The 20,898-nt window shown below is 48.8% G+C and overlaps 1 protein-coding gene across 1 annotated transcript in view; it reads right to left on the bottom strand.

Annotated features, from left to right (window-relative positions):
- The window catches only part of LOC125740680 (catenin delta-2-like), a 143,080-nt gene that overhangs the window by 99,850 nt on the left and 22,332 nt on the right, over positions 1–20,898 (bottom strand). Inside the window, exons 3-7 of the mRNA XM_049012159.1 lie at positions 17,216–17,250; positions 15,690–15,806; positions 10,642–10,814; positions 8,718–9,249; positions 5,466–5,648 (exon numbers count right to left, since the gene is read on the bottom strand). Of these exons, the coding sequence (XP_048868116.1) occupies positions 5,466–5,648; positions 8,718–9,249; positions 10,642–10,814; positions 15,690–15,806; positions 17,216–17,250 (1,040 nt within the window). The remainder of the gene's footprint in view (positions 1–5,465; positions 5,649–8,717; positions 9,250–10,641; positions 10,815–15,689; positions 15,807–17,215; positions 17,251–20,898) is intronic.

The raw sequence follows: 20,898 nt of genomic DNA, 5'->3' as shown, positions 1-20,898 counted from the left end.
GTACAGGGGGAGGGGCGGGGCAGGGCGTGGCATAAGGAGAGGGGTGGGGCAAGGCACAGTACAGGGGGAGGGGCGGGGCAGGGCGTGGCATAAGGAGAGGGGTGGGGCAGGGCACAGTGAAGGGGGAGGGGAGGGGTAGGGCACGGTATAAGGGGAGGGGGGGCAGGGCACAGTGCAGGGGGAGGGGTGGGGCAAGGCACAGTGCAGGGGGAGGGGCGGGGCAGGGCGCGGTATAAGGGGAGGGGCAGGGCACGGTATAAGGGGAGGGGCAGAGCAGGGTGCGGTACTGGAGAAGAGAAGTAGGCAAACGTAAGAATTTTAAAGCAGCATACCCTTAAATGATGTCTCATTCTATATCTCTTATGAAAACCGATCGATATATCGTAAAAACTCGATACACTGCCCAGCTCTAAAAGCTACCACTGTTTATGTTTCTGTTTTACTTTCTTACTTTTAAACAGCAGGATATTTCAGCAAGGTAAGATGACTATGGGCTTCTTTCGAGGCTCAAGCCTTCAGGATACAGCAGTGAGTCTTTAACCACTCTGCTCTGGCCGGTAATTAATCAGAGCACAACCAGGAATGGTGCTGTAGGTTGATAAGCCTCTTTCCTCACGGGCTGGACAAAAGCATCAGGAAGAGCAAGTGCCCGGGCCCCGCGTCCCACTGCCATGCCAGACGCTCACCCAGAAGCAGCAGCCGCTGCCGCAGTAGGGAAGCGTGTCTGACATCTAAATGCTCTCCCAAATCCCGCCCTGTTCACTCTAAGCTTCCCTGCAGGTGCTCAGCAACCTTTTTAGCAATAAAATCTTAAGCTCCGACACCACTACATCACGATTGCAGCCTCTTTGTTTCTGAATGCGAACATCAGGTTTTCAAATTCAGTTTAAGAAACAGGTGCATCACTCCATTGTTTGCTCACACTGCCCTCCCCACCCAGGGGCTATCACACCAGTGGGCTCAATTAATTAACTAATTGCAAAGGAAGCTCAATACCAGATGAAATATATAATTGCCCCAAAATATCATAAACAAGTAGGCGCTTATGGATCTAAAAGACAGACTTTATACCCTTTTCATGAAAGGATTAAATGATCCCATTGGACTAATAAATTTTCCTCATAAAGCTACACCAATGTGTGTGAAAGAAGCTGAACTCCGTCCCGCCGTCCTCTTCATCAAACATGCCCATTCTAAGTATGGGGTACAGATCACTGGGCCAAGGACATTGGCCCCGCCTTCCTGCTTTCACCTTTCCCATCAGGGTTCTCTGTGCTATATGACACATGCTGAATGTGCTGTAAGTCCACAATCGCTGCTGCGATAGAAAAGAGTTATGTCAGTAATAGTATAAATAAAGCAAACAAGCCGCCATGGGCCCTGTACTTCCAGGAGGGGGTTCGAGACCCCCGAGGCAGCAGTGTGGCTCAGTGGGTAGCGCTGGTGCCTCACACCTGCCCCTGTATTTCCAGGAGGGGGTTCGAGACCCCCGAGGCAGCAGTGTGGCTCAGTGGGTAGCGCTGGTGCCTCACACCTGCCCCTGTACTTCCAGGAGGGGGTTCGAGACCCCCGAGGCAGCAGAGTGGCTCAGCAGGTAGCGCTGGTGCCTCACACCTGCCCCTGTACTTCCAGGAGGGGGTTCGAGACCCCCGAGGCAGCAGAGTGGCTCAGCGGGTAGCGCTGGTGCCTCACACATGCACCCGTACTTCCAGGAGGGGGCTCGAGACCCACAAGGCAGCAGAGTGGCTCAGTGGGTAGCGCTGGTGCCTCACACATGCACCTGTACTTCCAGGAGGGGGCTCGAGACCCCCAAGGCAGCAGTGTGGCTCAGTGGGTAGCGCTGGTGCCTCACACCTGCCCCTGTATTTCCAGGAGGGGGTTCGAGACCCCCGAGGCAGCAGAGTGGCTCAGCGGGTAGCGCTGGTGCCTCACACATGCACCTGTACTTCCAGGAGGGGGCTCGAGACCCACAAGGCAGCAGAGTGGCTCAGTGGGTAGCGCTGGTGCCTCACACCTGCCCCTGTACTTCCAGGAGGGGGTTCGAGACCCCCGAGGCAGCAGAGTGGCTCAGCGGGTAGCGCTGGTGCCTCACACATGCACCTGTACTTCCAGGAGGGGGCTCGAGACCCACAAGGCAGCAGAGTGGCTCAGCGGGTAGCGCTGGTGCGTCACTCCAGCTCTTTACAGACTGAGTGTAGCTCAGAAGATTATGGCTCTATGCCTATGTTTACAAGGTTGTGGATTCAAAATCCCTTGGCTGGAACGGTAATCATACCACCATGGGCCCTGAACCCCAACTGCCTCAGGATGCATGCTGAGCAAAAGCATCTACAAAATACATGCATGAAAGTGGAAAGTCATTATTTCAAATATCGAGATTCTCATTCCTATTTTCACCACATTTGTGGTTGCTATGCTAGACAAAAATGAACCACTGGATCTCAGAGCTTATACTTTTTTTTTTGTACCCTGTTTAGGGACGTTCCCCAGTCAGACCCAGCGCCTGGCTCATTAAAAGCAGCCAGGAAATGCCAAGGGCAACCTTGGGCTCCAGGCGCAACGAGGGCGGGCAGTCAGCCCCGAGGAAGGGAAAGTGTCCCATTAAGGAGCCTTTATGAGACCGCATAAAAGCCTTTAATGCATTATTGGGGCATCTGAGATCAGAGACAAAGAGTGTTAAGCGCCGTTCTGACCGACAGCCTTGTAAAAAAGCTGACTTACTGAACACGGCTGTGGAGGAACGGTGTTCCGAGCTGTGAAGGCGGGAAACGAAACGCTGAACACAGAAGGAGTAACGTATTGGGGCATGCGGCCATGAGCCAAGACGAAAAGGAGAGCAGTGAAGGCATCTGCAGAGGGTTATCGCTCACGTAGGTTTCAAACAGCACTCTTTTTAATTTCACTTATGTAGAAGATGCTTTCTGACTGCCAGTCAGGGTTAAGGGTCTCGCTCATGGGCTCAATGGCAACATCACTCTACCAACCCGGGGAGCTGAACCAACAATCTTCTGGCTACAGCCGAAGAGCCAAAGGCAGACCTACTCTTGTCCCAGATGTGCGGGAGTACAAATGCTGTATGTTCCATACAAGTTTAAAGGAAGCTTGACCAAATTCAGTTTTTTCTTTAAAAAGCGTGTATTTTATAGCACTCCATTCAGAGTCACACGCCATGACATAAACGGGGACATGAGTCAAAATAAAACCGATATTTTTATAGCCGAGGCCTCCTGAAAGCGTACTTTGGTCCACAGTTACCCATCTGTCTCTTTTCCAAGAACCGCTCAGCCGATGCAGAGTCACAGCAAGCCTAGAATCTGTCGCAGGAAAGTGCTGGGGCAGAGAGCAGGGAACAGTCGGGACGGCAAACCCAGCAGCGATGGGGCTCCAAGACCAATGCGACGAATTACTGCCAGCAATTTCACCAAGCTATAAACATTTAATGAGATTTACAACTATTCAGTTAGAGATTTCATGCTACATTGCATTCCGTTAATATTTTTAAATGCATACTACTGTCAAACTCCATTTAAAAATCAAATACATATAAGGGCACAATTCTTTCTTTTTTTTTTTTACTAAATGGCATGTTTTTTTTATTTATCGAAATATGAATTGATTTTTTAGAAGGTCACCCTTTTGCTTTTATTCATCCTGGTCTGGCTCACTGTTTTTGTCATTTTTAATGGCTGTCGATGGGGATTCCCCAATTCTCCCAAAGAGGGTTTTCCTGTACAGTCTGAGTACTGTACATGGGTCATGGTGAGTGTATCGATTCTGAAGAGACTAATCAATTCAAACTCTGTGGACTTACAATTGCCTGTGATTTATTATTCCTGTAAGGGGCGCTGCAGAGCTTGGAGAGATGTGATCGATCGATAACCTCATAAATTCCTCTGATGCATCACAATGAAGGATGACGGCACATCCTAATACTATGGAATAATGCTGCAAAGTAGTGCTTATAGAATATCAACATGCGAATTCAACAGGACGGCTAACGAAGCGTATGGCGCTGAAGCGATGCTGCTTATAATTAAACAAAATTAACGTCTCAGGTAGTTGTATTCGTAAGCTGCAAAGAAATACAGACTGAAAAATAAGGAGCTGTTAATGGGCTTAGCGGCCGTTTAGCGGGGGAGCGAGGCTAGCTACATGACCTACCGGCGCGAGAAAAGTTTTTTAATGGCCATTTGGAGCGGCCTCACTTTCCTCATGTGTACGGACCCCTGGAACTCAGGCCGAGCGATCCGTCCAGTTGATGAAAGAGCCTGCTCCACAAATTTGCACGTGACGGTAATGAGGAACTGAGCCATTACTTTAATCATTATCCCTCAGAGCCGGGAGACATTTAGCCGCGTGCGAGGCGGCAAGGGGAGAGGTAGCTAGAAACCAGGATTTATGACCTGTTTCTGCTGGGTCCCCCAGGAAGAAGTAGCCCCTAACCTCAGTAAACAGCCACATACAAATTAAAGATAAGGCAAAAATAAAAACTAAAGCTAAAAATATGACAGTCACTTTGCTTAGCAGCCCCCCTGGCTGTATTGCTGCTGAAACTGAAGGTAATATCCTATGTTGCTTGGCCAGGGGATGGAATATAGCAGCGTTGGCTTTGCTGTGTGTGTCGGCTCACCTGTGTTACTGTGGTTGGCTCACAAACTCACCACAGCTGGTTTACTAGACGATGACACTCCGATAGGAGATGAGTAGTTAAGGAAGCCCACCTGTGCTGAAGATAGATTTCCTGCGGTGGTGCAACATATGAGAGAAACCTACTTGTGTGTTAGTGTCATAGGTAAATGAGCTTACCTGTGTTGGTGTACTACATGAGTAGGGTTACTAGTGTTGGTGTACTAGGTGAGTATGCTTATTGATGTTGGCAGTGGAGGGAACTTACCTGTATTGGTGTACTAGATGAGTGAGCTTACCTGTATTGGTGTACTAGATGAGTGAGCTTACCTGTACTGGTGTACTAGATGAGTGAGCTTACCTGTATTGGTGTACTAGATGAGTGAGCTTACCTGTATTGGTGTACTAGATGAGTGAGCTTACCTGTATTGGTGTACTAGATGAGTGAGCTTACCTGTATTAGTGTGGGCTTATTGATGTTGGCAGTGGAGGGAACTTACTTGTATTGGTGTACTAGATGAGTGAGCTTACCTGTATTGGTGTGGGGTTATTGGTATTGGTGGTTGAGTGAGCTTACCTGTATCGGTGTACTAGATGAGTGAGCTTACCTGTATTAGTGTTGGCTTGTTGGTGTTGGTGGTTGAGGGAGTTTACCTGTATTGGAGTACTAGATCAATGGGCTAACCAGTGCTGGTGCTGGTGGTAGAGGGAGCTTACTTGTATTAGTGTACTAGGTGAAAGAGCTTACCGGTGTTACTGTTGGTGGTTGAGGTAGCTTACCTGCACTGGTGTACTGCAGGTGAATGGGCTTACTGGTGCTGGTGGTTGAGGGAGCTCACCTGTATTGGTTCGGTAAGTGCCTGGCTGCAGAGGATCTCCCTGGCTTTGACTCAGGCTCCGGATCGGGGGCTTCTGATAGACTCTGTCCTCATAGATCGGGTCGATGTGGTGCTCTGGAGACTGCAGGGGTCGAACCTCAGACCCCAAATGGCTGTGCTGGCTGCTGTAGGACCCCCTGGATCCTGCCAAGAATACGGCAACTGGTGGTGAGGTAAATATATCAGCGGCACATTCAATACAAATGCCCTGGACATTGACTATTACGACGATGCCTAAAGCGACTGCTCATTAAAATTCGCCCCCGGCTCTGAACACACAGATACGTCGATAAAAAAGTGCACTCTATAAAACACTGTTTTAGAGGAGACAGCGATGTTGTCTGCTTGCAGGGGAACATCCTGGGTCGCACCTTCGTGGGGCCGACTAGCAGATAAGGACACGGCAGACATCAGAGTTCCACTGAACCACAGATCACGAGTCAGTCAGAGTCACTTAGAGTCGTCCACATGTACAAATGCATGAACCTGAAGGTGCAGACTATGGCGTAGATGACTTTGAGCTGCACTGCAGAGCCCTGGAACTTCTCTGATCACAGGGTTTTCCTTCTGTGGGAATCTCATCAACGTTCTCGTCCTGTTATTTTCAGCAGAATCTAATTCCAGGAGAGTACAGACAAGAGGGACCTGGACTTTCAGTTTCTCTTCCCCTTAATCACCTTATCAGCACCAGCCATATGAGTACCACTGGTCCCTAACCTAATTGCTCCGTTGTACAGTAGATCTTTGGTGATAGACATTTCCCAACCCAATAGAAACGCCACTCGTTTCAGGGTCAGTTGACCAATCTGCAAGTGAAGACCTCTGGCCCAGGATCCAAACTGGCAAAGCAGTGGGGGAAATGCCTTTCGGTTGACTCTTATCGGAGAACGACACTGGGGGACGAGGCGCAAATTTCACTGCAAATCAACGGGGGAGGAGAGTAAATCAAATGGAATATTCTGCCTGCAAAAAAGCTGCTTCACCAGAACCGCTGTGAGTGTCTGAAAACCTTGTCCAGCAGCCAGTGAGTTTAAAGGCTTCGGAAAGAGGTGACAGGGCTTCTGGCATCTGGGCCAAACGCGTCCGCAGGACCTGAGGAGTGGGACTCAAACGATCGATTGTACAGCGAGGCAAGCTGTACGTCTGCCAGAGAATCCCCATCGAGGCACGAAAGCAGCGAGGCTGACCCACTGCCCGAAATTAAGCCATTCCATCATGAGAATCTTAGCGGATGAACAGACAGACACTCAAGCATGCTGGTACACTCACACATACAGACCCTGAACATATAAAACTCGCATTTGTACTTCCCGTCTCCTCCTTAGGACAGAAAAAAACTTGCTAAAATATCTTACTATGAAGAGCTCGAAACCAGAAATGCATCATTTTTGGATTTCTATAAATTTACCATGAAATGTAAAGCTTCAGTTCCATGCTTGCAAATCTCCTGAATTTGCTGCTCATGACTTGAAAGCACTGGCGTCACGTTCAGAACGCTCCAGAAAGCGGACTGCAGCCTGGCTTGGCCCTGCGGTGAGAAGGCAACGGAGACGCAGCCCAGCTGTAGCTCATGGCAGACCATGTCCTCACCTCCTCTACAATCAAGGCCAACTCACTGCTCCTCGGTGCACGGCCTGCGTGAACCCGGCCGCACTGGAGGACTTCGGAGCCCGTCTGAAACGCCTTTAGGATAAACTAGGGCCCGTTAACTGCTTAGCGTGTTCATGTGCTGCGTCAAAGACGGCATCGACTACCTGATGCAGAAGCTCTCACGGCAGAACCAGATGGCTAATCCACAGCGTACCAAGGTACCGAGTCTCAGTGGCACATTAGCAGGTCCCTATTTTCCAGGCAACCGGAAAAATCAAACATGATATAAACACAGTAGATCTACATGAGGAGGTGACTGATCTCATTGAAACACTGCAGTGAATTCTGAGGGGCTAAGAACTGGGAAATGGCCAGTGCACTTGGATTTGTGTGACAGCACCTGTGACTGAATGGCTTAATGTCTCAGGCTTAATGATGCTTATTTGCTGGTTTGCCAGGGCAGACCTCACGATCTCAAAACCAACGACATCCACTCCGTAAGTGCAATAGCACTGGAGCGCATGTACACTGCACGCAGGGCAGATGCACGATACCAATTAGACAGCATGTTTTCACAAGGCGCAGCCGGCAAACGGCTGTGGGGGGCATTTGTGAATACATGCCCCCCCCCCCACTGTTCCTCAGTCTGGAATAACGAGCAATAAACCAGGAAATCGATGTAGCGACGAGCACTCACCAAACAGGGGGGGGGTGAGAAACGGCGAGGGGGTGCCAGGCCGAGTGGCGGGAGAGGCGCCCGTCATGCCACCATGACCGCTATCCGTTTCCCACAGAGCTTAATGCCCAAAAAGCTAGACCCGTAGCTCGCTGTCTCGGGCGCAACAGCCTGTCCTCATTTTGACATCCGAGATGCTTCAGAAATTGATTGTTGGGAAGACAGTTTGTGCAGAGGGTGAAAGGCAAGGGGATTTATAGCGAGTCGCCCCTGAGATGCCTTAGTAAGAGCTCAGGCCCGATGCCGTAATAAAGAAATCATTCACCCATGACACTGTTATCGATCGGATAAAGACTCTAAAACATGTCCTGATGTACTGAGACTCTTCAAAACCAATATGCAGAGAGCTGCCACCATTATATGTTATAATTATTCATCACAAATTTAAAAAATATCTCGTCTAAAAGGAAGAAATAGCCAAACACAGGAAATACGGCTGAAAATGCTTCGCCTCGCACTTTTCTTTGGGATGAAGAATTTCTAATTCTCTAAGGTCGAAAGAGAGAGACCAGAGAGACAGACCAGTGAACATCTTGTACTTGCACACAGCAATAGTCTATCTGCTCTTAGCAGGCGCTTTAATCGAGCACTTAATTAATTAAAGGGTACTGCTTCACACCTTCTAGTCCAGTGTTTCCCAATCCGGTCCTTGGGGACCCGCAGACAATCCACCTTTTTGCTAAGAGCTGGGGGGGGAGCAAAAATGTGGGCTGTCTGGCAGGACGCTGAGAGGGAGTGAAAACACAGACCAACTGTGGGTCCCTGAGGACCGAGTTTGGAAACACTGCTCTAGTCTGTGAGACCCAGTGTAGTGTGATCTACGGCTGGGGGGGCACCCCCTTAAGAATCACACTGGCAGAGAGGAAAGGCAGCTGGGACCGACTCACCTGCGAGGCTGCCGGGTCGCTGGAGGGTGGCATTGGCGTACAGGTCGTGGGAAATCTTGTACTGGTCTGAAGAGTGCACCAGGCGCTTGGTGGGGGACAGCGTGGCGTAGCTGCCAATGATGGAGCTCAGCTGATGCAGGGGCGAGGAGCTGGAGACGTGAGGTGGCGAGGCACCAGCGTGCCCGGACGATGAGGTCGCCGCCGCGTTCCCCGGGGAGCTGGCACTGTAGGATTTGGCGAGCCGGCTGGGTGACGGCTTGGGCGAGGAGATGCGCTGCAGGGTGGCATAGCCGGGCGCGTCGGAGACTGACGCCAACCGCTGCAACCGCGTAGGGGAGCCGGCCGCCTGCACCGACAGCGGTGAGCTCACACGCTGCGCCGGCAGAGTGGCGCAGGAGTAATAAATGGGTGTTGGCAGTGCGGGCGGCAAGTCCGGCAGGTGGAAGGCGCTGCCGTGGCTCGGCGCGAAGGAGTCCTGTGACTGTGACTGCGAGGCCTCCCCTGCCAGCTGGGCTGCGCGACTGGACGTCACCTGCAGGGGGCAGAAGACAAGACCCGTCTTCATGACATCACCCGAACCCAGTGCTGTCAGGAGGAATAACAGGGCAGTGCCACGAATACATGGCGGGTGCTGTGCGGCTCAGTGGGTTAGAACAATGTGCTTGTGATCGGAAGGTTGCTCGTTCAAATCCCAGTTTGGGCAGATAGATGTCACTGTTGGGCCCCTGAGAAAGGCCCTTACCCCCTAATTGCATCAGGGACTGGCTGACCCCGTCTTCTGAAAAATGTACATTGCTCTGGATAAAAGCATCTCTTGAGCAGATAACGGCAGCTCACGACCACCGTCCTAGTGGCTCCCAGTCCTGTATGGCATGGATGGCACCTGGCCAAAATCAGGAGCTCAGGGCCTTCGGGGGGGGGGGCAGAGCGCAGACAGATTCATACTAGTCCTTCAATCACCGCACCCTGAAGGGAAAAACGATTCCCTGATTGCCAGAGAAAAATATAGGCAGAGCTCTTCATGGGGAAGAAACCTCCAAGGCTACTCTTGCTGATATCCAAAGTCAATTTTGCCGACAATGGCCTTCAAAAAAAATACATGACAATGGACCATGCCTCCAAGCTGGGCCATGTACAGGCCTCCCCAGGCCTTACCACTACACCCCCACTGTGGGCACCTCACCAGCTTCCATTTCACTTGAGCTTCTGCATTTAATATTTTTGTTTTGGGTTGCTCGCAAGTGAAACTCACCTCGTAAGAATGTCGACCGCTCATCTACATGTTAGGAGCTGCACTGGATACTGACATAGTAACGCTGCCCCCTGTCAGTGGAGGACCTTTCCTACTTTATCCCTAATTCATATATGTGCTTCATGAGAATAATACCCTTGGGGGGTCTAGGCTTCCCACTCACTCTTCGCGTTTGCTGGCCATTGAGGGCGCTCTGGCTGAGAGCTCCCAGAGGAGATACAAAATGCAGTCGAAAAAAAAGCAGTCAGTTTTTCTGGGGCTTGTCCAAGAGAAACGGACTAAAAAGAGAGAAGAGATTAGACAGTGCTGGCAATCCCTGAGGGCTGGCGTTCAGCGAGACAGACGGCGGTGTCGGGAAATTCGCCTTGAAAACACGTTCACACATCCCTCAGATTTTTGGCTACTTTTCCTAAAAAGTTTCTCAAATATGTAAATTTTTTTAATTAGATGAACGGGTCATGGCAAATGAAATGCAAAACACACTGCATAAGATGTCGATTAACCAAGCTAGACAGGATAGCTAACATCTTCCATTAAGACGATGCAGTGAACCTTGGGCTGGCGTGAGGCTCCCCAAGGTCTTTATGGCACATCAATGAGACGGGAATAAGACAGGTAAACCCCCCCCAGTCGGCCAGACAAGGGGGGGGGGGGTAGAGGGGACGTGCCTACCTGGTTGTAGCTGTGCACGGCCCCCCCGACTTGCCCACTGCGCGTGGGGAGCTGGGGGGCCGCCGTGTCACTCAGGGCCAGCGTCTGGCTGCTGTGGTACCCCGAGGAGTATGGAAAGGAGCCCTCCGCGCTGGCGTTCAGCTGCAAGGAACTCTGGGACAGGAGGGTTGGTCCTGCGAGGGAAGGGGAGGGAGATGCTTAGGGTTTGAGATCGGAGGTGAGCGGTGTGGCTGAGATACCAGAAAAGAGCTGCGGGAATCCCAGAGGACCCGGCTTCCCGCTGGTGAGGATGCACTCATCCCTCACTGAATGACAGGTACGTGGGATGTCGTCTCTGGAGACAAGCGCAGCACCACCTTCCTACAGTGAGGTTTCTGGCAGCGGAATGTGTTTACCGCCACTCTAACCATACATTTACATGGGGCCCCTGAGGCTCGGGACCCCTCAGTTACTATATTATATATTAAACACGTTCCTTGTCTTGGAGGTGCTGCAGCAGCACGTCCAGCTAGCTGGCTACGGTGTTAACACACATTCCATCCTCTAAATTAGACAAATGTAACCAAAACAGCAGCCACTGTGCACCGCCACGAGGGGCCACACGAGCGCGACATGCCTACGGTGTTTGTTTAGAACCACGATGTCGTCTGGGAAACGCAGAGCTCGTTTTCACGTTAAGGGGGATGGCATTATCAGTGCGGCTCTTATGCACGGTGCACAAACTGGTCCAGCAAACCCAGGGAGGATGATTCAACAAATCAAATTTCTATTCAGGATGAGAGACAGTTTCTACCATTTTCTCATTCAGGTAACATTCCAGCACATCAGCTATGCAAATTCAGGCAAATTCAAGGTAAATTCTGGAATTCAGCTGAATCCTTCCGTTAAATCCTTCACCCCTACATTCTTGGCTGCACATCCCTCTGTGTCTTGACACCAGTTACCCAGACCAGGGTGAGCCTGAAGCCAATCACAGACGACGCCTAAAGCGACTGCTGATGCACAGCGGATAGCCTCCCACAGAGGGTTAGAGCCCACAGGACGCGAAACCACAAGCTCTCGGGTATCAGAAACACTACCGTGATGTACAGACCGTCTTTTAAACGGTTCCCCACCCACTTGCAAAAATGAAGGATGCGATTTTAAACACGCAGTTTCGCTTCACGCTCCTGCCAAAAGCGGCTTTTAATTGTGCCATGATTCACTGTCCCATCATATTTGCCGGTAATGATGGGCCGAGGAATATATACAGTTTGCACTTGGAAACATTACAGGTAACACGCTCTCATAATTAAAGAGAAAAGGCACACCTCACACGTGCAGGGATAAGCCTGGGCCACTGCAGTGCCAACATGTACGACGGAAGCTCAGTGGGCACATCCTGATAAATGAGCCGCCCCGTAGGTCACCAAGTGAATGCCGGCGGTAATGAATTGTCCAGCACTGTGGGGTTTCCTCCCACAGTCCAAGAAACAAACCGGCGGGAGAACTGGTGTCTCGAAATTGCTCATAGCGTGTGTACCCCGCAATGGACTGACAACCCTTCCAGGCACCCCCCCTTGTGCCCTGTGCCGCCTGGAATATTACATTCAGATACCCCACCTTTGGCAGGCAGTCCCGAGGTTACGGACAAGTTCCCTTCCCTAAGTCATAGGTAAGTCAGAAAAATAGTAATACAGTACTCAATAATACTCATACAAGAATAATAAAAGTAAATATATACAGTACTCTACTGTACATCAAGCCAACACACCGCTGAAACTGCACAATGTTTTCACAAGTATCACAGAGCAGTGCATGTATTTGTTATTATGAACCATGGAATTTAACGCTTTATGGCAGTCCGTTCATAAGTATGAGCGGTAAATCTGACCTTCTTAACCTGGGAATCGCCTGTGTTGATATCAGGGAGGCGAATGGGGGTGGAGAGGGTGTCGTTTAGGCTCAGCAGAATTTTGGTAATAGTTCTGTTTAATTTTTCTGCCGCTGAATAGGGAGCGTGAGATTTCCGGGACACTGCACATCATTGGTGGGTGTCAGGGAGCCGGCAACTTCCGGGAGAGGTAGGATGACTGCACATTATATTATCTATATATAAATGTATGCAATAAGCTTGATTTATGTTTCGTTAACATATATCTGCTGAAAGTTACCTGGCGGTCTGAAACTGGGAATGCAGTTAGCAGGTTTAACATGCATCAATCGTAAGAGTGGTTACACTTGGGGGTTAAGGGCCGTTACATTGGGGGTTAAGCGGCGTTACACTCGGGGGTTAAGTGCCGTTACATCAGGGGTTAAGCGCCGTTACATCAGGGGTTAAGCGCCATTACATTCGGCGGTTAAGCGCCGTTACATTCGTGGGTTAAGCGGCGTTACACTCGGGGGTTAAGCGGCATTACACTCGGGGGTTAAGCGGCGTTACATTCGGGGGTTAAGCGGCGTTACATTCGGGGGTTAAGAGGCGTTACACTCGGGGGTTAAGCGGCGTTACACTCGGAGGTTAAGGGTGGTTATACTCGGGGGTTAAGTGGCGTTACATTCGGGGGTTAAGAGCCGTTACATTCGTGGGTTAAGCACCGTTACACTCGGGGGTTAAGCACAGCCGGTGTCTCCAAAGAAAGCCACCTCACATGCATCGGGACTCTTTGCCATTTCCTGTCGCCTTCAGGAGAGTCACACCGACCCTTTCAGCCGGCTGAATGCCAGTTTGATTACCGCTCGCTTAATTATTCGCAGACTGCTTGCTTCCTGAAAGCGACGTGCTCTCTCGGCGCCAAAATGCTCCCCGCACACCGCCACCGCCGGCTGCTTTGTGTGCCGTAGTGGCCCCCACAGGGCCAGACCGACTTACCACTTTTGTGCGACTTCTGGTGGGGGAGGAGGGGGAAAAAAGGCAGGGATAATTTCACCATACAGGTGAAATTATGGCTTTTTAGCTTGGACATCGGGAATGTGCAGAGAGCAGAAAGTAACACTCTGTGCTTCAATTACAGCATTTGTGAGGTGAGGAGCATCGAATGTGTATCTTAGCATCATGTGCAAAATTTTTAAATGATTATTGCAGTACTTTCTGCACATCAGTTCATTTCAGTTTCCATTTTAATTACTTCCCTTCTAGGGTCTAACCCAGCCTTGTGCTCCCCCCCGGGACCATGATGAAATGTAATATGAAATAGCTACAATTAAAATTTTTAAGCATTTTTTTTATATATTTCACAGGAATGCTGTTCTATTAGGCAGGCAGCAGTTTGATGGAAAGTCTGATTGGTGGTTTACGCTGTGGTGTATAAACCAGAAAGCACTGTATGTAAAGACAGCATACTGTAGAGGAAGCTGCTGCATGCACCTGCAAGCCGCTTCAGATAATGCTATCAGTAAAGTAATTACATTCAATTCAACCTAAAATGTCATCCTGGTGACAGGCTTCTGTCTGAAACTTTTGAGCATGCTGTTCTCAATCAGGTGTCTGACATCTGTTCTGATTATTCTAGACATTTCTACAGCTGTTGATAGTGCGAACCACCAGATCCTCCTGTCCACCATCTCTCAACTCCTACCTCTGGTAAATGAGGAAGATCACTGGGGTTAAGAGGTGTCCAGGTCACATCAGGTAACTGGTGTGCCACAAGGTTCAGCCCGTGGTCTCCTCCTGTTATTCCTGCACACTAACGCTTTCAGTCACTGGGTTCTCCTACCACTATGCTGATGACACCCAGCTTTACCTGACCATCCCTATTGAGGACACCATGCCTCACTGAAGCTTCAGCCTGAATGAAGGATTCTCACCTGCAGCTGAACTTTTCTTGTCTTCCTGGCCAATCGCACCATTTCCAATGGCGTCAATGTACAGCTTAGATCATCAACACCGTCTCTGGCAAAGTCAGCCAGAAGCCTATGGGTAATAATAGATGACCAGCTGTCCTTTGCTGAGCACACTGCAGCTATCTATCAGTCCTGTAGATTTACTCACTATAATGCCAGAAAGATCAGACCTCATTTGTCGGAATATGTAGCTCAGACCCTGGTCCAGGCACTTATTATCTCTCAGCTATACTATGCAGACTCGTTACTGACAGGGCTACCAGCTGCGGCTATGATACGGCTGCAGATGATTAAAAATGCGACAGCATGTCTGGTAGTCAAACATCCTCTCCTCGATGTGAAAATAAGTCAAACTTATTTTCACATCGAGGTGAAAAATATGATATTTTCCATATGTGATCGATGTCGAACAAGCTACCCATCCACATACAGTGATCTTCTCAACGAGATATGCCTCAGGTTTTTCAGGTAACACTTCAATGAAATCATCTGACCACTGACCAGCTCTGTCTTCATTCACTACCCCTTGGTGATGATCTCTTGTCTTGACATTTGTCTCTTAGGAGCCTAGTGCTCATGGTGTCTTTGTTTTGAATCGCTCATTTCTTGCAGTGTTTTTGTATTGCATAGCTCTGATGTTACACTTCATACTGGTCATTCTTTGAAAGCTCGGCGTAGCTGTATCCATGCCTAGTTGCCTCCTTGACAGTCGTATGTTTGAAATGTATGATCTCCCTCATTCGTATGTCTCTTTAGACAAAAGTGTCTGTAAATCAATAAATGTAGTGTATCCATCCATCTTCTATATGTGCTTGTCTTACGCAGGGTCTTGGAGGTCTAGAGCCTAAAGGTACAAGGCTTGGGAATAACCCAGGGAGGTGTCTCGACCCATGGCAGTGCACACACGCACCACAGAGGAAACCAGAGGAAACCTCACGATGGCATGGAGAGAACAGGCAAATTCCACAGACGCCGAGCCATGGCAGAGACCCCAGAGATGCTAACCACTGCACCACTGTGTCATCAGCTAATGCAAGGTAAATATTTTGTTTCGCTTTGATGTTGTTCAATTAATGAAAATAAACCCAATAACTGAAAATGACTGAAGTATCTTGTGGATGCTACACCTACTGAAACCTACGGAAACAGCTTGAGTTGAACAGTTTTACAGGTAAAGCTGGAGCCTCGCTTTGCGCTCCACTTCAGTCCGCCGTGCGAGTGCTTACTGTCGCTTGTCGAAAACTCCTGAGGGTCCAGGATCCCAGATTCCTGAAGAGACCGGATACAGGAGTCCACTAGTTCCAGGCCTGTGGTCAGTTCCTCCTCGATGTCCTTCTGTCTGTCTGTAAACACAGCAGGGGCAGCGGAGAGTGAGGGGCTGGTTGGAGACGGCCCAGGAGCTGGCAGGAAACCCACAGTCCGCCACTGACTGCACACCCTGTCACTTACACCCACCCATATATGGCAAAGTCTGCTTCAAATCTCATGAGTGTCTATGCTGTTGGACCATAGCTAGGAATATCACCCATATTCATACATATATTAAAAAATTACCTTATATATCTCACCTCGTATGATTCTCTAGCTCAACTTATTTCATTATATATCTCACCCCGTATGGTTCTCTGGCTCAACCATCACCTTTAATGACATTTTTGGCACCCATCCCCGAACTAAAGTTAAACATTAACTTGGCACCATTTGATCAGATGGGACCATTCTTTCCTTCCTTCTTTCCCATTCTGTATCTCCCTCTACTTATGCTGTATGTATCACAACACAACCCTGTAAGGTCCTTTGGGACAACTTTGTTGTGAAAGGCACTATATAAAAATAAATTGAACTGAATTGAATTGGACCTTAAAACAGAAAAGACCAGGACAAGGGCAGACATGCAAAAAAATCAACGTGAGGATTCCAGTTTAGATATTGTCACATAATAGATACATGAGACACTGAGGCCAGTTCTGCACCCATCCTCCCGGAGTTGGCCTGAGTGGGGATCTCTGTTTTTCTCCCTTCCATTTTTTTCCTAACTTTTACTTGTTTTATTGTGTTTTACAGAAAGGCCAGGGATGTTGCATGATTTTAAAATGGAAGGCAATGCTCAGATGTGTGTGTACGAGAGAGAGAGAGAGAGAGACAGAGAGAGAGGCAGGATATCTGGTCCCGTGCAACAGTCCTACAAGGCCAAACTTCTCTACACGTACTGCTTTCAAAAACACGTGGAAAAACAGGGAAGCCAAATTTCAAGGGGGATACATTGGACACGTGTGGGATGAGTAGCTCTTCCAAGAAACAACATCTGCAGATATTTTATGACCTGCAATGAATTTGAAACTGTATTGTAAGATATTTTAACATATTTTTAAGGAACCCTGGGGGTCGGATGACTGCTGCTTAACAAGCAGCCAAAAGTAAAGCATCAGGACACACCATAAACGGGGGGGGGGGGGGGGGGTGGGGGCTTGATAATGCAGGGGCCGAATCCACAATCCACCAATCGTTTTCCTTCATGATTTTGGATGATGCTACACAGTGACCAATGGGAACTCTTTTTTTCCAATAAAACAAGTCATACATACAGGCAGAGAAGTGCTCTCATGAGAAAGGGGCCGTGTTGTCCAGCCTGTGTCTGTCAGCAATCAGCAGCATACCGACAGGGCGCTCGTCACAGTTCTCAGAACTTGGCTCACTTCTCATCTATTCTAAGAACAAAAGGCGCAGAGAGTAATAAAAGGAGAAGTCATACCTTGATTATTCCAACGAAACTGGTCGTCCGCTGAACTGTAAGAGATAAAAAAACAATGCTTTGTTTACTATGGCTATTGATCTCGTGTGAGCCAGTACAAAATCCACCACAGCCCAGCCCGTGCCAAATGCAGCACAGACCTGCCTGTGCCAGATAAACCACAGACAAGCCCGTGCCAAATGCAGCACAGACCTGCCTGTGCCAGATAAACCACAGACAAGCCCATGCCAAATGCAGCACAGACCTGCCTGTGCCAGATAAACCACAGACAAGCCCGTGCCAAAAAGCCACTGCATCTTCACAAGACCAGATGGCCGTTCGCCAGCCTGGAGCCCCCCCATCAATTCTGCCACCCTGTCAGAGTGGCAAGATCTGTCTTCGTTTATACCAGAGCAAGAGACTGCAAAAAAAACACCATGCCAGTCTGGAACGGTGCTTCAGCCAAACCCATTTCTGGCCACAGCCACCAAACGGCTGTTAATCCTTCACCCGCACGGCGGAGGCAAGAAATCTCAGGTCAAAATAAGAAATGAGACAGAAAGTAACCGGCTGGGAGCAGAAAGGCGGGCGGCAGTCATCTGCTCTACACGAACGTTTCCTCTTCGGCACAGACGCGAGCAACAGGATCCATCCCCAGCAAAGCCAAACACAGACCTCTGCGCGCCACCAAGACTTGAACGTTCCTTATGGTCAACACATCCATGTTCAAGTACACAGAGCACCGAAAGACCATTTCCCTTAGGCTCCCTATGGTGCTACACATTAATACAAATACATCAATCAATCAATCGATCATTCAAATCAAATCAATCCATCAATCAACCAACCAATCAACAGAGATGAGTTTCTGGTGTTTCAGTACAGCCAGCTGTCTGATTCTGGAGAATTGGAAGAGTGTGGGATTTTAAATGACACGTCGTATGCCAGCATGTCGTTTGTCTGGACAGCCATAGAAGTCCCTGATTTAAAAATAAAAAAGTATTGTATTGTATCGACTGAAGAAAGAGAGAGCATGTTTTATTGATGCGGGAACCATCCAGTGTTTGGCAACACTGTGAGAGTGGCCAGTTCCGTGTCGGGGGGTGGGGGGGCATAAGTGCTGAAGCCGTGGGAACAGACAGACAGGGGGTACACAACCAGATTCCAAACTATCGCTATCAGCTGTACTGTACAATTTATTAATAGCATGCAAGACACCTTATATGGTTCCATAGCTAAACTCATTTGGCTATATAGCGCAATTCATTCGGTTACTGTAAATATGTCACCTCGCATGGTTCTATCGCTCAGCTCATTTGGTTGTATATCTCACTGCGGATGGTTCTATCGCTCAGCTCATCTGGTTCTATATCCCAATTGCGGATGGTTCTATCGCTCAGCTCATTTGGTTCTATATCTCACTGTGCATGGTTCTATCGCTCAGCTCATTTGGTTGTATATCTCACTGCAGATGGTTCTATAGCTCAGCTCATTTGGTTATATATCTCACTGCAGATGGTTCTATCGCTCAGCTCATTTGGTTCTATATCTCACTGCAGATGGTTCTATAGCTCAGCTCATTTGGTTCTATATCCCACTGCAGATGGTTCTATAGCTCAGCTCATTTGGTTCTATATCTCACTGCAGATGGTTCTATAGCTCAGCTCATTTGGTTCTATATCCCACTGCGGATGTTTCTATAGCTCAGCTCATTTGTTTCTATATCTCACTGCGGATGGTTCTATAGCTCAGCTCATTTGGTTCTATATCCCACTGCGGATGGTTCTATATAGCTCAGCTCATTTGGTTATATATCTCATTGCAGATGGTTCTATAGCTCAATTTTTTTGCTTATATATCTCACTGCGGCTGGTTCTATAGCTCAACTTGTTTGGTTATATATCACAACTCTTTACCTGTCCACACATTGAGACATGGTATGTCTCACATTGTCATTATTTCAATATCCAGCATGATCATCCTAGAGAATCTAACCATACTACAGTTCAAAATGTAGATATGACCCAATCAGATATTTTTCACTGATTTGTAAACTCACACTACTAGAAAAAATGAAGTGATGATTCTTTCTCATCATTTGCTTGAGGTCTGTGATCTCTGGGGGCTTCAAATATAGACATGAAGAGACACAGAAATTTTTTCAAAGAAAAAAAAACACATGAGGCTAACACAGGCGAGCATGTAGCTTTCCCCGCCAACAAAGATATCTAGATTCTGTAAATACCTGAACCTGGTAACATCCCACCGAAAAAGGCTGACAACCTTCACAGAAGTACATCGACCCTTTAGTCACTGTACCTCAAACATTGAGAGAAGCGTCTGGAAAATATTAAAACAAAAATCTTCCTATAACTGCAGGAGATTTCTTGTTAAAGTCAGATCCTGGAGTCGGGTAGCGCTACAAAGGCACAGCCTCTCCTTTGAGTAACCAGCAGCAAATTTAAACCGGCACGAAAACTACGAAAGTACTCGCGGTTCCTGCACCGCTTAATACATTCTATAAATACAGAAAGAAACGCAGCGGGAGACGCAGCACGCTGCATGATTAAGATCTGCAGCGACCGGCGCGGCCGCCTGGCGCCGCACCGAGAAGTTTGCACGCTCCAGATGAAAGACGGAAGGAGCTCGGCATGCTGGAGAGATGCCAAGGGACCTGCAGAGTGCTCCAGGGCAGCGCTGCCAGCGTTTAGCTGGCGCCATGGCAACTGCCTCCTCCAAACCCTGCCTTCCGCAGCATCTTCTACCGCGCGCCACAATGTGCCCTTTGTCTGTCGCCTTCCTGCTTCCTCCGGGTTTTTTTGGGGAAGCGGGCGTGGAGAATCAAGGTAGCTGCTCCCCCAGAGGACAGCTACACATTACCTCATCTCCTCCTGGCCTACTGGGTAGCAGTTTTATGCCTCTGGTGCCCTATGAGAAAAACCACGTGCTAAAAAAATAGAACTGAGCTTTGGGAGATGACACAATGCTCAGTCCCATGGTCACATGACATGTGCCAGCAGGCGAACAGTAGCACATGCTATTGGCCGCTGTGAACAGTGCAATGATGTCATCTGGGCGTGGCTTTGCATCCCCAGATGGGGACAGCCTCCTTTTAGCTGGACCGGCTTCTGGTTCCTTGAAACCTTCACTGACCTCAGACAGAGCATCACGAAGACTTGGGGGGCAAAATACGACGTGTTTGAACCTCCCCCAAACATAGCTGAATCGGGACGCTGATGACTCCAGGTGAGAACAGGCTCCGCGAGCACAATGTTGACACGTACGTGGATCCAAACATGCAATGCCCTGGTTCACATTCTTTCAGACAGCACCAGAAAGAGGTCAGAGATTCATTTCAGACCCCAGGGCACGACAACATAAACTATGATGCCACCTTAGGGTCAAATGCTGAAAAACAAACAGACTTCGCGATTTCTTGAGTGTTAGCACCTGAATATTTCTCCTGTGATATCAAATGGCATTCACACAACAGCGATACCATCACATCTCGAGCTAAAACGTGATCCAGTCTGCTCCTACATTTCACAGAATCATTGTCACATACTGCATAAATTATATATGTTTTAGAGAAAGAGAGCAACTAGCATGAAATAGTGATGCTCACCAGATGGTCCCATATCTCTTCAGAGCCTTGCAGGAGGGCCCGACTGGAGCAAAATGAAATAGTGATAAAGTATCACTGC

Source organism: Brienomyrus brachyistius, chromosome 4 (genome assembly GCF_023856365.1).
Source record: "Brienomyrus brachyistius isolate T26 chromosome 4, BBRACH_0.4, whole genome shotgun sequence".
NCBI lineage: Eukaryota > Metazoa > Chordata > Actinopteri > Osteoglossiformes > Mormyridae > Brienomyrus > Brienomyrus brachyistius.
The sequence above is the reverse complement of the archived record's forward strand: the minus strand, read 5'-3'. Positions and strand labels throughout refer to the sequence as shown.